General features: G+C 46.1%; 1 protein-coding gene across 1 annotated transcript; it reads right to left on the reverse strand.

The window, feature by feature from the left end:
- Window positions 1–485: 485 nt before the first annotated feature.
- Window positions 486–15,512, reverse strand: PRDM14 (PR/SET domain 14). Its single transcript, XM_059042831.1, has 7 exons — window positions 14,813–15,512; window positions 14,219–14,272; window positions 13,965–14,122; window positions 12,732–13,002; window positions 8,356–8,558; window positions 3,361–3,462; window positions 486–713 (listed from the first exon to the last, which is right to left on the reverse strand). Exons 1-7 carry the CDS (start codon window positions 15,510–15,512, stop codon window positions 486–488), a joined length of 1,716 nt encoding a protein of 571 aa, XP_058898814.1.
- Window positions 15,513–16,139: the final 627 nt, after the last annotated feature.

The following is a 16,139-nucleotide window of genomic DNA, read 5'->3' on the forward strand; positions in this document are numbered from 1 at the left end:
CGCAGGCTCAGGAGTTGTGGCTCAAGGGCTTAGTTGCTCCGCGGCACATGGGATCTTCCCAGACCAGGGCTCGAACCCACCATGTCCCCTGCATCGGCAGGCAGATTCCCAACCACTGCGCCACCAGGGAATCCCCCCTCCTTTTTTGAAATCGCGAAATCAAAGACTCTGCCCCTAGTCCCTGAAATGAAATACAGTCCCTTTCAGGGTTGAGGTTGAGTTTCCAGACCTTTAGGCGCTATTAACATCCAGCTTTCATTATTTCTAGGTGAATTCAACAAAACTCCATTCTTGTTAGAAATTGTGAAAGACATTTCTGTGAAAGCTGTTAAAACCACAGTCAACAAATCTGGTAACTTCTGCTACTTGGTCAGTTCCATTATTCCGTTCCTCATCTCAATCTATCACTTGTTTGTAAGATACACCCATAAACGAGAAATATCAGGACAGAAATACAGAGGCGCTGTCCCCATACTCTCTGAGGGCTAGCAGTCTTCATGAACCTTCATGTGGGAGGAGAAGGCTTCTCGACCTGGGAAGGTTTTTCCGCATTTGTTACAGGAACAGCTGTCTTCCTCCTTGTGTGAGCGTCGGACGTGGCTGTCGTGGGCAGCGTGGGATGCAAAAGGTTTGCCACAGTACTTGCATTTGAAGGGCTTCTCCCCGGAGTGCTGCCTGATATGTGTGCGGAGTATACTAGAGGCAGTGAACTTCTGCGGAGGACAGAAAGCAGGAGAAAAAGTAAACTTCCATCAGCTGGACAACCAGTGAAAGAAAGGGGGTTACCTTCACGGTTACCGATCCCTGTGTCACCCCTTAGGTCTCCATTCAGCGAACCTTGGGCTTTAATGCTATAGGGCACGCTTGGTCAACAGGTGTGGCCTTAATAAAAAAGGACACGATGGACGTGTCACTGCTTAGAACAGTGGCTCTTCAATGGCTAAGATCACCTGGGGGTCTAGTCAAAAATGCAGACTGACCCGAGGAGTACACCCGTTGGGGTAGTAAGGAAAGTGCATTCAAGCAGGTGGTCCTGGGATCACACTCCAAGATGAACTGAATTACAGAAGACGTAGCTAATACTGGCCCACGTCTCTGCATAAATGGGTACCTTATTGGTTTCTTTTGTCTTCTTTTTTTTTCACTTAAACTTTTTGAGGTAATCGTGATTCACATGCAGTTTTAAGAAACAACAGAGACTCTGTGTACCCTTTTACCCGGTTGTCCCCAATGGTTGCATCTTGCAAATCTATAGGACGGTATGACAACCGGGACACTGACATTGATAGAGTCAAGATACAGAACATTTCCATCACAAGGACCCTCATGTTGCCCTAAGACAGCCACATATAGTTCCCTCCCACTCCTACTTTTAAGCCATGGCGACTACGAATCTGTTCTCCATTTCTATAATTTTGTTATTTCAAGAATGTCACTTACATGGAAGCATACAGCATGTAACCTTTTGGGATTGGCTGTTCTCTATCAGCGTAATTCTCTGCAGATTCATGGAGGTTGTTTTGTGCACAACAGCTCATCCTTTTGGATTGCTGAGGGGTATTTCATGGTGTGGATGAACCACAGGCTGTTTAATCACCTACCCATTGAAAGGCATCTGGGTTACTTCTAGTCTGGGGCTTCTATGAATAAAGCTGCTATTAATGTTTGTATACAGGTTTTCGTATCAACACATAAACCTTCATTTCTCTGGGATAAGTGCCCAGGAGAGCAACTGCTGGTTACAAGTTTAGTTGTTTTTTTTTTTTTTTTGCGGTACGTGGGCCTCTCACTGTTGTGGCCTCTCCCGTTGAGGAGCACAGGCTCCGGACGCGCAGGCTCAGCGGCCATGGCTCACGGGCCCAGCCGCTCCGCGGCACGTGGGATCCTCCCGGACCGGGGCACGAACCCATGTCCCCTGCATCGGCAGGCGGACTCTCAGTCACTGCGCCACCAGGGAAGCCCACAAGTTTAGTTCTTAAAGAAACGGCCAAATAGCTTTCCAGAAACGGCCAAATCGTACCATTTTAGATTCCCAAGTACTTTGCTGTTTTTACCTGTCTTTTCTTTCCCTTATTTATAACCTTTCCCCTAGTTCATTTCAATACTCTGCTCTGACCTTTGTCACTTTCAAGTATTTATTAGCGATGTAATGACTCCGTTTACTGGGGGGGGGGGGGGTCCACTGACAGAGATACAAAACACTAGTTTCAACCGGTGACCTTGGATTTGGGGGGCTGGGCACGCATGGGGCTGGCCCACTGCTCAGTAAGGAGCACAAGGTGTAGGTGTCTAGGACACCCAGACAAGGACAGTCTCCATCAGCTTAGGTGACGGTAAGTCAGAACGCCAAACAGCTCATTTATGCCCCAAGTGCCTTGACTTCCCTCTCCGGGCACCTCTCATGCCCAGGTTCGCCAGAGCCCAGGGTGAGGATCGGAATTAGAATGCCAGAAAGAGGAGGGACGGCGGGATATTTTGAGGCTGCTCTGGAAATCCTGCGGGAGAGCATTCCCGCCTCAGGATAGAGTCCTCACCCACGCAAATCCAGGGCCGCCTTCCCGAGGTCTGTGCTGGCTCCCTGTGGTCTACTTACGTCTTAGCCCCGTTTTGTTTCACTGTACACGGTGGACGGACAGCCCAAATGCATCTCATCAAAATCGAACATGAGGTGTTTTAGTATCATATTTTTTTTGATTTTTTTTTTTTTTTTTTTTTTTTTGCGGTACGCGGGCCTCTCACTGTTGTGGCCTCTCCCGTTGCGGAGCACAGGCTCCGGACGCGCAGGCCTAGCGGCCATGGCTCACGGGCTTAGTTGCTCCGCGGCATGTGGGATCCTCCCGGACCAGGGCACGAACCCGTGTCTCCTGCATCGGCAGGCGGATTCTCAACCACTGCGCCACCAGGGAAGCCCTAGTATCATATTTTTAAGGCACGGTCAGACTTTTGTTTCCAGCCCAGCCACCCCTAACCACGTCTTCATCGCTTCATTTTTATAACTTATTATTCTGTATAATGAAGATTAGATGCCACTTCAGCAAAACTGCTCTAGAAATTTCGATCAGCAGCATGTAAGAGTCTGTACTTTGAAAGACTGCATAATCCTGTCTGCTATCATCAGGTTCCTGTAAATTTAGGGTCTATTTCATGACAAATGCCCTAGATGCCAATCTGGCAGTAGTAGGTTGCATCTGATCCCTGTAAGCAAACAGGAGTGTAATCTGGGGCTGGATATTGGGGATGGGCTGACAGTGAACTTATTTACCAGGAACTCTTATAAGCTAGGGTTTATGCTGCAAGTTCTTATCCATGGACACCCAATCGGGGCTCAAGGCAGATCCCTTAAAAGAAGGTTCCATTTACCTTTGTACAGTACACACAGTGGTAGGGTCTGTCTCCAGAGTGGACTCTCATGTGTTTGTTTAGGCTGGAAGATTGAGAGAAACATTTCCCACACGTAGAACACTAAAACGAAAAAGAAAAATATAGTTGAAACCACGTCTTCCCCTTAACAAGTTTATTTCACCATTATGTTTATCTGGGGGGGGGGAAGAACTATTGTATTTATTCTGTGCACATCTGTAGGCAGAGGATCAAGCAGACCCAGGCTGATGTCAACAAGTAGCCGTGTGACCAGAACAAGTCAGTTAAACTCGGAATCTGTTTCTCCAATTTTCCTCATGGGCAAAAAATACCTGTCTTGCCTTCCTCACAAGGCTGTGAGTGAATTGCAAGCCCTCAGCAATTAATTCAACAAGTATTTATGGAGAAACTCTCAACACTCTGCTAGAGATGAGGAGGAACAATCTAGTGGGGGTAGGGACAAATATGTAGACCAAAGTGGCAATACAGGGGACAGATGACTCAAGACATGTGCCTACAAAAAAAGGGTAATATTTTAGGGGGCCAGTGAGAGCATGTGGTACGGCCACTTGCTGTGAACAGTTCCTGTCATTTCTCTGTGTTCTTGACCCTGATGACTTCTGTCCAATCTTCTCAGGAATTCTGAACCAAGTAAAGGAAACTTACTGTGTTTCTGGACCCTGTTCCCCAGATGTCCTTATGGGCACAAACGAGAGCCTGGGTATTTTTAGATGGTGGGATACTGGGGTGGATTTTAAAAGTCTTCTTTCATTTTTCTTTACTACTTGACGTTTTAATAATGAGCATGTATTGTCATTACTAAAGCAAAAACAGTCAGATGTTGAAGTTCATAGTGCAAAAAGAACAGAACAATTATAAAAGGGGAGCAATTAGAACATGAAACTGTTCTTGGAAATTAAAAATAAACAACAAAAAAGTATAGAATAGAAATGCTGTATGTAATAGACATCAGCTGACTGCTCAAGACTGAATACATGACATAAAAATTAAGGTTGGGGAACTCTCAGACAATGCAGATGAAGAAAAATTAAGTCAAATACAGGGAGGTAGATTCAACCTAACATTTGGCTAAAAGGAATCCCAGGAGAGAACGAAAATCGAAGACAGATAATAGCCAAGGAAAGAACAAGAGGATTCCTTTGAGCTTATGACTTGTGCCTTCAGGTGGAAAGAATACTGTCTTCTACTGATTACAAAGCAGGAAGAAAAAAGAAAAGAAAGAAAGGAAAAAAAAAAGCATATAATTTAACACATTCTGTTAAAATTTCAGAACTCAAAAGTTAAAGAACAATTTTCACAAAGCAGAAAACTGGTTATTTACAAAGAAACAAGAACCAGATTGGCATCAAATGGTAGAAGAAATGATTCTTTAAAAGTTCTACAGGAAAATTATTCCTATCTAAAATTCCATATCCAGCCAAACTATCAAAGACGTATGTGAGTAAAATATCCTCCAAGAAGGACTCAGAAAATTTTTCACTGTGCACTGTTAAAAACGATTACTTGAAGACATGCCCCAGTAATACAAAAAGAGAAATCAAGAAAGAGAAAGAGTGGCATAGAAGAATCAGTGGAACTAAGGAAGGTAATGAAAGATATCCAAATATGACAGTTTACAGGCCTAAGGAGCAACTGGTTCAAATCAGAATCTGATTTAAAAAAGAAATGAGTATAATTTCAAGAATGTAAATATCATTATACAAGTCATATAATTAAGAAACTAAACTTATCACTTGCAATTAGAAATCCTAGCAAAAACAAAAGCTTGCAAGGAAGTCAAAGACAAAATACAAAGAAAGTTAAAGTCTGGCATCAATTTGAACAAGTCATGGAGAAAAGAAACAATGCCTTCTGAAAAAAACAAAAGCCCTCTCTCCATTGGTCAGGTGTTTCAAAAAGTTGGAGAGGGCTTCCCTGGTGGCGCAGTGGTTGAGAATCCGCCTGCCAATGCAGGAGACACGGGTTCGTGCCCTGGTCCGGGAAGATCCCACATGCCGCGGAGCAACTAAGCCCGTGAGCCATGGCCGCTAGGCCTGTGCGTCCGGAGCCTGTGCTCCGCAACGGGAGAGGCCACAACAGTGAGAGGCCCGCATACCACAAAAAAAAAAAAAAAAAAAAAAAAAAGTTGGAGAGAACTGACATTCTGAATCTATGTATGAGCTCTTTGTAGTCATTGTGACAGACTGTAAGGGTTTCCTCCGATATTTTTATTTTCTGTTATTCATTAATTTTGCCTGACAAATCATCTGAAAAGGAGGTTGTTTAGGCTTTAAATGCTGGAAGGAGGGTAATACAAGGTTTTTCACTGTTGGTTATACACCCAACATCTTCTGATATTTTAAATCAGTAATTTTTTTCTCTTTCAGCAGCTGATCTTGTTAAAAAATCATTTATCTGAAGTTCTGCCTGTCTGTTTCACTTGAGCTTTTTTTACTTTTTTTTGTCTATTCAAATTAAATCAAATGTTTTCTTTGGGGCTCCTGCAGAAGTACTTTATCATCCTGAAAGTTAAGTACTCAAATTAAAGTATATGAAATAAAACTAAAAGAGAATAAAAAATGTTTAGCAGTAAAGATAAGAAAAGAAGAAAACCTCAGTCTTCTGAACATAACGAACAAAGAGGAAGTGCCAGGGGAAATTCAGGTTGAGATGTCGGAAGAGCAGCTAGAGATACACCTCAGGCTCAGGACAGAATTCTGGCTAGAGATTTGAAACCATTTAAATGGTACTTACATCATGATAAAGGATCACACCACTCAGGGAGAGTTTGCAAAGAGAAAAATTGTACTAAAGAACTCTCAGGAACATTCAGTATAAGAGGATGCACTCCCTTCTATAGCCTTTTAAAATCACTATCCTGGACTTCCCTGGTGGTCCAGTGGTTAAGACTCCAAGCTTCCACTGCAGGGGGCACGGGCTCGATTCCTGGTCAGGGAACTAAGATCCCATATGCCTCGTGGACAAAATAAATTAATAAATAGTTAAAAAAATAAAATAAAATTACTATCCCTCCACTCTACCGTCAAGACCTCTCCTCTTTGGAAGCCCAAGTCATTCACTTTACTACTTACCAGCTTACACCTCTTCTTACCATTCCTGTCATCTCTGGACCTCCTGGTCTACGGTCCCCCGATTTCAAAGCCAGCAGTACTTCCTATGGCTCCTCTCCTCGAACCCCAATCCAAGACCCATCATTGTCCTAAGTGTTTAGGCAAATGACCCACATAACATTCTAGTGTATATTTCTTGACCTGACTCCGATAACCTTTTCCTGCATTCTACTTTGGTCAAAAAACAAAGCAAAACAAAACCAAACAAACAAAAACTAATCCTGTAGCTTCTGCTTTTTAAGCAAACATCTTTTGATCTGGCTGCAGCAATCCCAACAAATATCTTAAATGCTCCATCTCAACAACTGTAAGATCCACCACTACTTTATCATTTATTTTTGGCTGTGTTGAGTCCTTGTTGCTGCACGTGGGCTTTCTCTAGTTGCATACCGCGAAGCAACTAAGCCCCTGCGCCACAACTACTGAGCCTGCGCTCTAGAGCCCGCGAGCCACGACTGCTGAGCCCGAGCGCCTAGAGCCCCGTGCTCCGCGACAAGAGAAGCCACCGCGGTGAGAAGACGGCACACCGCAACGAAGAGTAGCCCCCACTCGCCGCGACTAGAGAAAAGCCCACGTGCAGCAACAAAGACCCAACACAGCCCCAAATAAAAATAAATATATTCTTACAAAAATAATACATGATAATTGTAAAAATAGTCAGATTTTACAGGAGTATATAGTACAGTGATTGTGATTTTTCCAGAAGCTTCGCTGTGAATAGGAGGAGAGAGGCAAGAGCAGTTTTATGATGACTACTGTTTTCAAATGGAGAAAACTGGGGCTTGGAGGAGTCCTGACAGGGCCTGAGTCCAACCTGAAGCTGTCTGTACTCAAGCTTCAGCCTCTTTCTCCTAATGAAGACCAGTGGTAGTCAGCACTTTCTTGCACCAAGCCTGGCAGAGCCACCAGGTATCCAGAATGGTGGAAAATGACTCCCTAATGCCACCATTGCTTTTCTTCCTTACAAAATCCTTGGCATGGCGTAGAGGCCATCCATCCTTTGGACTGTGCCCATGTTTCATCCTCGCCTGTAACTATCAATATGCCTGCCTGCACGCTGAACCTAGAGATTATCATACTAAGCGAAGTAAGTCAGAAAGAGAAAGACAAATACCATATGATATCACTTATATGTGGAATCTAAAATACGACACAAATGAACCTATCTACGAAGTAGATACAGACTCACAGACAGAGAACAGACTTGTGGTTGCCAAGGGGGAGGAGGTGGGGGAGGAAATGACTGGGAGTTTGGGATTAGCAGATGCAAACTAGTATATATAGGATGGATAAATAACAAGGTCCTATTCTATAGCAAGGGGAACTATATTCAATATCCTGTGATAAACCACAATGGAAAAGAATAAGAATGTATATATAAATGAGTCACTTTGCTGTACAGCAGAAATTAACACAACATTGCACACATCATGGAAGAAGGTGTAGTTACCTAAAACCACAGGCCAGGGTCTTTCCCACCCGGAATGTCTTGAACGCCCCCCACCCCAGGCAATCAACCCCGCCTAAGATATAAACCAGACACTCCAGTGTCCTAGATTCTTCTCACGGTCACCTGTCTACGAGGCCTTTCATAACCCACACGTCCAGGTAGGACACCCTTCCTCTGTCCTTGTCTACCATGTACCTCCATCCTCACACTCGGGTGTCACGGCACTAGTTCACGTCTGCTCTTCCACAGCACTGCCACCCCCTTCAGACACCCCGTCTCATCCTCCCACCTGGTGCTGTGTCCCAGCCACGTGTACGCAGGAGGCCCTCGGTGTTCAGCCAGGGGGTTGGGGAAGCAGCGTGAAAGCAGAGTCCTGCAGTGAAGCGCAGGGTCCCTCGCTACCCTGACTCTTACCTTGTGAGGCCGATGCTTCTCATGAACGTGAAGGATATGGATCCGGAGCCGGTCTCTCTTCTCAAAGGACCGTTTGCATAAAGAACAGGGGAATTTCCTGTCACCCTTGTCCACACAGGGGGTGTACTTGAGATGCTTGTCTCTGTAATATTTGTAGGTAAATACTTTTCCACATCTTTCACACCTGTACCCTTCTGCAGACTCTGTCAGACACAGGGGGGGATAAAGTCGCTTGGTCAGCTACCTTCCCTCATTCTTATTTTCTTCAAGAGGATTTTTTACAACTTTTTATTACAAAAAAGTTAAAACATATACCAAAGTCAAAATAATGGAATAAACCCTCATGTGCCCAAACATCAAGCTTTGACAATGACCAAATCACTTATGTGACTTCCCTCCGTAAGAGATTTTTTTTTTCATAATGGATTCTTTTTAACGCTAATTTCTCACTTGGTTCATAAACATCTCAAACCATAATCTTTAATAGATAACGACTTTTTAAAAAGCATAACCATAATGCCATTGTCATACCTAAACAGTCAGCCCTTATTCCTTAATAGAAACGTATATTTATGCACATACACACATGCATACATGTTTCATTATTTTACTCAGCTAATTCAATGTAGGACTCAAAACCTATGTGTTGTCCACAGAGGCTATGTCTCTTCAATCTCTTAATCTATAGGTTCTCCTTAGCTTTTGTTCCCAAAATGTATTTGTTGAAGAAGCCCTTCCTCTGGCCCTGTTTACAAGCAGGTCAGTCTTACAGTTCTTGACTGGCATTCTTTACAAGGTTCACATACCAAACACCTACCATATTTGTCCCTTTCAGATCAGCCTGAGAGGTACAAGTTCAAAGCCGTTCACCCAGGACCTTGATGATGGACACCCATAGCTTCTCCCCAAGCTTCACGAGTTCTGTTCCATTTGACCCCATTTACAAAGCCTCAGGTGCCCTTTTAGCTTATAGTCTACTTCTCTGAACTTTTTTTTTTTTTTTGTGGTACATGGGCCTCTCACTGTTGTGGCCTCTCCCGTTGCGGAGCACAGGCCCCGGACACGCAGGCTCAGCGGCCAATGGCTCACGGGCCCAGCTGCTTGGCGGCACGTGGGATCTTCCCAGACCGGGGCACGAACCCGTGTCCCCTGCATCGGCAGGCGGACTCTCAACCACTGCGCCACCAGGGAAGCCCATTCTCTGAACTTTTAAGGAAGATTCTAGAACTAATACATAGGGTTACTGTGATGATTAATTTAACCTTAACACTTACTGACTTCTTACCAACAAGAGATACTATCACGGAGTGACAGACAGACTGAGAAAGGTAAATCCATTTTTATAAGAGAGGTCAGGGAGAGGTTAGAGAGGGTTCAGCCGACTCTAGCAAAGGAGGTGCCAGGCTCAGGGGTGTCTATGTATTGGGGGAAGGGGAGAGGACCAGGGCCACCTACAAAAGCATCCCTGCTGAGGACACTCTGGATTCCGGAGCATAAAGTGGTTTTGACTGTGAATGCATCCCTGAAACCTCATTGTCTGGCCCCAGGGAGGCAGAGAACAGCCAGGAGTGAGTATAGGCAAGAGTGTGAAGGTGGAAATCATTTTCGTTAGCATTGGGACAGCAGGGAAGCTCTCCACCGGGGGTTCTGTTAGTTGACAACTGGTCCCAGGCATGTTTAACAGGTGGCTAAGGAAATAAATCATTTTATTAAGTAAATAACCAGGAAGGCAACCACCACCAGCATCAGGATGGCCCATAGCCCAATCTTGTCTATCGCTTCCATTGAGGTGCTAATACTCTCAGAATCTCCCTGCTGGGATGGTTTTTGCTCAGAGCTAGAATTTTCATTGGTTAGAAATACCTGGCCTCCCTGCTTCCTGGGGTAGGAAGAGGGGGTCTACAAGACGGGGTCAGCGATCTTTACAAATCAAAGCATGAAGGCACACCAGAATTCAGAATAAGTGTTCAGGAGTAAATTTGCATAAGAACAACCACTTAGGCAGAAATGACAGAGCACCCTTACTAATTAGGCTTCGGCTGCCTACCTTTTCTGCTCAGGTCCTTGGAAATTGACCTTAACCTAATTTTGTCCCGTTTCCTTTCCTTCTTCCTCCCTCCCATCTCAGTCTTTTCAGCCAAGGGGTTTCTCAATACCAAAAATTATGCTTTCTGTCCCGCTAGAGACACACCGTTCAGACAGAGTTTGGTAACGACCAAGAGCCGTCTACACATTCCACACCCCCAGCCCCCAAAACACACACTTGGCAGGTTTGCAAACTCAAATAACCCGCCCACATAGGGCCCAGGCCCTTCCCTCCCACTCAAGACCTTCAAGGGGAAGGTTCCCACCAAGCCTCACCAAAAGCCTTTGAAAAAAAGACCTTTCTTTTGAGAGGACAGAGGAATTTTGATTTTTCTTTCCTTTGCATCCTATCCCCAAACATTCCTATTAACAGAAAACAAATGAATTTATCTATTAGTCTTCCCAACCAATTGAGCTCTTTACAAGTTCTCTGCCACCAAGGTACCCTAAATATTTTTACACATCATCGTAGCAGTGCCAATAAGCCTCGGATATAATTGGGTTCAGAAGGGGAGCACAGATAAGTGCAGGCCCTGTTGCTTACGTGATTGGCATCTCTGATGCCTGTATATTACTCCATGATAATACATCATCATTTCCTTAATTATTCTAATATTGGGCATTTAGGTTGTTCGTGAATTTTCACAAACAGGGGTGACGCTGTATTAAAAATCCCTCTGGACAAAGCTTTTCCTTTTGGACTATTTCCTGAAGATAAATTTTCCAGAAGAGTATTACTGATACATTACTGATATATCCAAGGATATGAACATTTTCACAGCTCTGATGCACAGTGCTGAATAATTTTCCAAAAGGATAATGATTCTATTTTGTGTTATCAAGCACGTATCGTTCTCAAATCCACTTTTCACTTTTATTTCAAAAAAGCACTTGGGACATTTTTGGAAGTGACCAAAAAGTCTCGGCTTGACGCCAAGTATGGGGCAACTGTGAGGTCCAGACTCAAGAGAATCCCGCCATCTTACCCTCAGGTGCACCCCCATGCCATCCATTTATTGGGGTAGTGAGAAGACAGTTCACCGAAACAGTTCAACAGCCCCCTCAGTATTTGGCTTCTAGAAAGAGACTGCTCATTCATTAGTCACCTCCGAATCCCTGGTGAACACATCCTTGCCCTTGGCTTCACTATTCCCCAAGCCTGAACTGCCTTGCCTCTCCCTGCCTAACTCATCCTTTATTTCACCACATCCCTAAGCAGCTTTCCCCAGTTTAGTCCGGTCTTCCTCCGTCCTTCAGTGCACGTGGGGATCCAGAGCAGGCGCTATGAAAGAGCTTAGGATTGTCTCCTGTCCTGAAGGGTCTCAGTCTAGCAGGGAGACATGCATGCAGACCATCACTGCACTGTGATGAATGCAATTCACATTCTCTTTCACCTGCTACTTATGACATTTGTTCTAACGTAATAAGATGGTCTGCTATTTGATTACACATATTACAGCAATTTGCAGTTGTCTGGTCCCACCTATGAGATCAGTGGTTCCCAGGCCGTTGCAGATATAAAAATCAATCGCTCAACACTAGCTGCCTGCTACTAAAATGTGACAGAAATGCAGAATCTCAGGTCCCAGCCCTGAATGAGAATCTGCATCTCTCCAAGGTCTCCAGGTACTCACACCCGCATTAAAATTGGAGAGCGAGAGTCTAGCTCTATGCTTCCCAAAGTTGACTAAGACCCACAGTAAGAAAACACATTTTATACTTGAGACCCAGTTCACACACATCCATTTGAAACAAAAACCTCACCAAACAATGCTTAACTTAAATGAGATTCACATCAATATTTTCTATTCTATTTCATTCTTTCTCTCTCTCTCTTTTTTCTCCTTTAATACTGGTCTCTACCACCAAATGCCCCACCCCGCTAAGATGTTGCAACCCACGACTTGAAAAACAGTGCTCTCAAGCTTAGACTTCCTGAGCTGTGTGAGCCTCAGCAGAGATGAATCAGAAGCTGGCTCATCTAAGGCAGAGGTTGCATCCATTTATTTCACTTTTACTTTATTCTCTGGGAGTGGGTGACGGGATAGAAGAAAAGGTATACTGGTGAATAGGAGTAGTTTCAGCAGCTTTGGAAAGATGACGGCATCTTCCTCCAGCTGGGTAATGCCCAGCTGGTTAGAGACACCCTCCGTTTTGTGTTCTGAGTGTTGTGTTGGGAGGGAGAAGTTCCACAAGCAAGTGTAAAAGCTGCAGGAAGGTGTTGAGTCAGAGAAAGCCCAGTCCTTCCATTAAGACGGCCTCACTGGGTGAGGCGAAAAGTGTGCACTCACCTTCCAAGGGCTCAGATGTCTGCTTCCCCTGCTTTATGACCTGCAGGCTCATGGGAATGTCCAAAAACTTCTCATAGCAATCTCCATACCACACAAGGAGCTCTTGGTTCTGGGAGATCTCCTTGCAGCTTTCATAAAAGATCTGCCCTTGACATTGGACGGCAACCAGGTTCTGCTCCATGGGGAAACGAGCACAGTTGACATAGGACATCCAGTTCCCTGCACCTCCTTTTCCATCAATGAAGTGGCTCAAATGACCATCTTCAAAGATCTAAATGAAATCAAACAAAGTTTGGAAATGCATTTTTTGGGTCTGACCTAGAAAATAAATTTACTTATTAAAAATTTGTAATTCAAAACTCACACTTGACCTACTGAATATATTTATTATCAATATGATTGAGCCTACATGGATTTATTAGCTTAAAGATACCGCTATAAGTAGTGTGATATTTTAATGATTCTTACTTTTATCACTTCATCGATTTCCAGATTTCTAGAGTGATCATATATTAGTTTCGTAAACAGAGGTAAGGGAAACAGGAGGTTATATTTAATTCCACCACTTCAAGACAGACAATTAGTTTAGTATTTTATCTCAATTTAGTTTTCCTGGGTATTGACAGAGCCATAATTTAATTCTTTCTCTGCTGTGGGCAATTCTACCATCTTCAATGTTTTGTTATTACAAACAGCCCTGTGAAGTCTGGATTTCAGATTATTTTCCTCAACTATATTCCTCAATGTAGAAATCCACAGCGAGGGGCGATAATCTGATACATTCTGACAAACTGCAGTCCTACCATCCTGCCTCAGAGTTAAGAGTATCAGTTTTCTAAAAATCCTCTTTAGGTGAATGACATCAAAAATGTTAAATCTGGTCTTAGTCCTTTTTGGCATATTCTTAGCATCATTCTGTAACATTTAAAGTGTTTGGTTTTGTCTATAAATATAACCCAATGTATTAACTCTTTAAATGTATATTCCATGGCTAATCTTCAGAGGAAAATGCCTTAAGCCACCAAAAATTACACAGAATCCAAGCAGAGGTGTTATCCTCAGGGACCGAACAGCTTGCCTTTCAGTCTCTTTATGTTGCAAAACAGGCAGCACAAGTCAGCAGATTACTGCCCGGAGGGGGCCCCCTCTCCCAGGCCAGGGGTCTCCCAGAGGAGCAGAGGCCAAGGTTTCCTCCACCCACCTCCCTTGCCAACCCGCCAGAAACAAATTTACCTCCCACATCAGGGAATTGTCCCCATATGTCCTGACTTCGCTGGTGTTGACCACTTTACCCTGAAAGGGCCCAAACCTGACTCCTTTGGCGACAGGGCTACTGCAGAACACACCAAAATGTGCCACTTCACCGAATTTTGTCCGCCCAAGGCAGAGACCTAGGAGAGACCCAGGGCAGGAAAGAAAGCCAGTGAGGAAAGAAACTGACTGCATTTGTGCTGGAAAAGAAATCCAAGCCAAGAAGCCCTGCCTACCTTCTGGTAGCTGAAGGGAGTTGTCATCCAGAGTCTGAGGAAGAGAATCAGACCCTAGAAAAAAAAAAGGGTTAAATTTTTATTTTTTCGATAAAATGTATTATGAAATGCTTTCATATGGCGCCATCCTCCCCACTCCCTAGAGCTCACCATTACCCTGAGTTGGATGTTTACTTGTCCTTTCTAGGTTTCCTGCTCCTTTTACATAGGCCATTTCTCACATGAGACTCAAAACGACTCTAGTGGGCTATGTTGTAATTAACCCCTTCTGCAAATTTAAGGAACTTGAGGACCAGACATAATGCTGATTTTTGAGACTCCCAGATACCTTGCACATCCCGGTAGAATCTGAGCCGGCCTGCTCAGCCCGCTCGGTTTCTCTTCTAACTAAAACAATCTTGGGTGTCACGCGGTTAAGCAAATAGGGTCTCAGCCATCCCCAGCTCCGTCTTCTGATGGAAGCACACACGCTCCGCTGCAGGACTCGCGCAGCCTTGGACCCACCTGGAAGCGCCCCTGCCCCCTCCCGTCCCCACCTCTCTTCACGCCTCCCACCCGCACCCCCAAGTCCCGGATCACGGGGACTGCCTTTACCAGAGCTGTGTGTGGGGACCAGGAGGCCCGAAATCGCGTGGTACAGGCGGGCTGAGTTCTGAGGGCTGGGAATGACCCCGTAGAGAACTAAGTGCAGGTCTTCCTGGGTGAAGTGGTAACGGTGAGACGCCTTCCCCTCTTGGTTCGCGAGTTTGGGGCCATCCTCAGAGCGCTCTCTGGGGGCGCACGGTAACAGCTGCGAGGGCTTCGGCCTCTCAGGCAAGAGCTTAGCATCCACAGCGGGCGGCGGCACGACATTTTCAGATCCCCAGCATTGGCCACCGTCGCTACGGCCGCCCGCGGGGCCCCCGTCTTCACTGGAGGCGCCTGTAATCTCGCGACTGCCGTTCGGCAACTGCGGCACCTCCCCGGGGCGGTGAATTGGGTAGCACGACGACGGCAGCTTGCTGTACCAGGGCAGGTCGTAGAGCGGTTCCCTCTGCAGGGCCAGGCCGGGGCTCAGCACGGGAGGCGCCATCCGGAAGGCGAAGGGGGACAGCGACGGGGACGCGGACAAGGTCTCCAGCTGCCGGAAAGCTTGGAGACCCTCCTCCGCGGCGGTTACGGTGTTCCCGTAGTGGCCGTAGGGCGGGAAAGGCGGGTAGTAGGCGGCCACGCGTTTGGGGCTGCTCTGGAGCCTGTCGGGCGGGTGGAACCCCTTGTCCTGGGGTCCGGTCTCACTTGGCGGCCGCAGAGCCATCCCGGGCCACAGGGCGCGGCGGGTCTGCGGAGGAGCAAGCGCGGCCGAGTGAGGGGCGCGGGGCGCTGCGGCCCGGCTCCTGCCTGCCCAGCCTCCACCGCCCGAGGCAGCCCCGGGTCGGAGGTAATCGGATAAACTTCCCACTACCAGCAAACGAAACAAAAACGGCAACAAACAACCCCGCTCCCCCCACCCAAAAAAAAAAAAACCAAACTAAAACGAAAATCTGTCGGGATTCTGCCCGACTCCAAATTCCAGGTACGTGTCGCCTTTGCCTTCCCTCTCCAAACACGCCTTGACTTATCAGGGCTCGTTTCCAACACACACTCTCTACATCCGTCCCCAACCCCGCTCCTGCCAAATCCGTTTCAAGGTCTCTCTTCCGCCCTCTCCTCGGTCCCCGACATCCTCTTTTCCAGTGGGGGTCGGAGCCGCAGGGCCTTCCCACTCCCGGAGCCAGGAGCCGAGCGCAAGACCGAGCTTGGGGGCAGGCAGCAGCTTCAGGCGCTCCTGGGTCCCTAGCAGGGAGGGCAGAGCCCAGGGCCCGGGATGGATCACGTAGGAGACGCGCTCCCCCAGCCCTGGGGCAGGTCCGGGGAGGCTGCCCCGCTGCGCCCGGGTCTGAGC

The sequence above is a fragment of the Kogia breviceps genome, chromosome 17, assembly GCF_026419965.1.
Source record: "Kogia breviceps isolate mKogBre1 chromosome 17, mKogBre1 haplotype 1, whole genome shotgun sequence".
Classification (NCBI taxonomy): Eukaryota; Metazoa; Chordata; class Mammalia; order Artiodactyla; family Physeteridae; genus Kogia; species Kogia breviceps.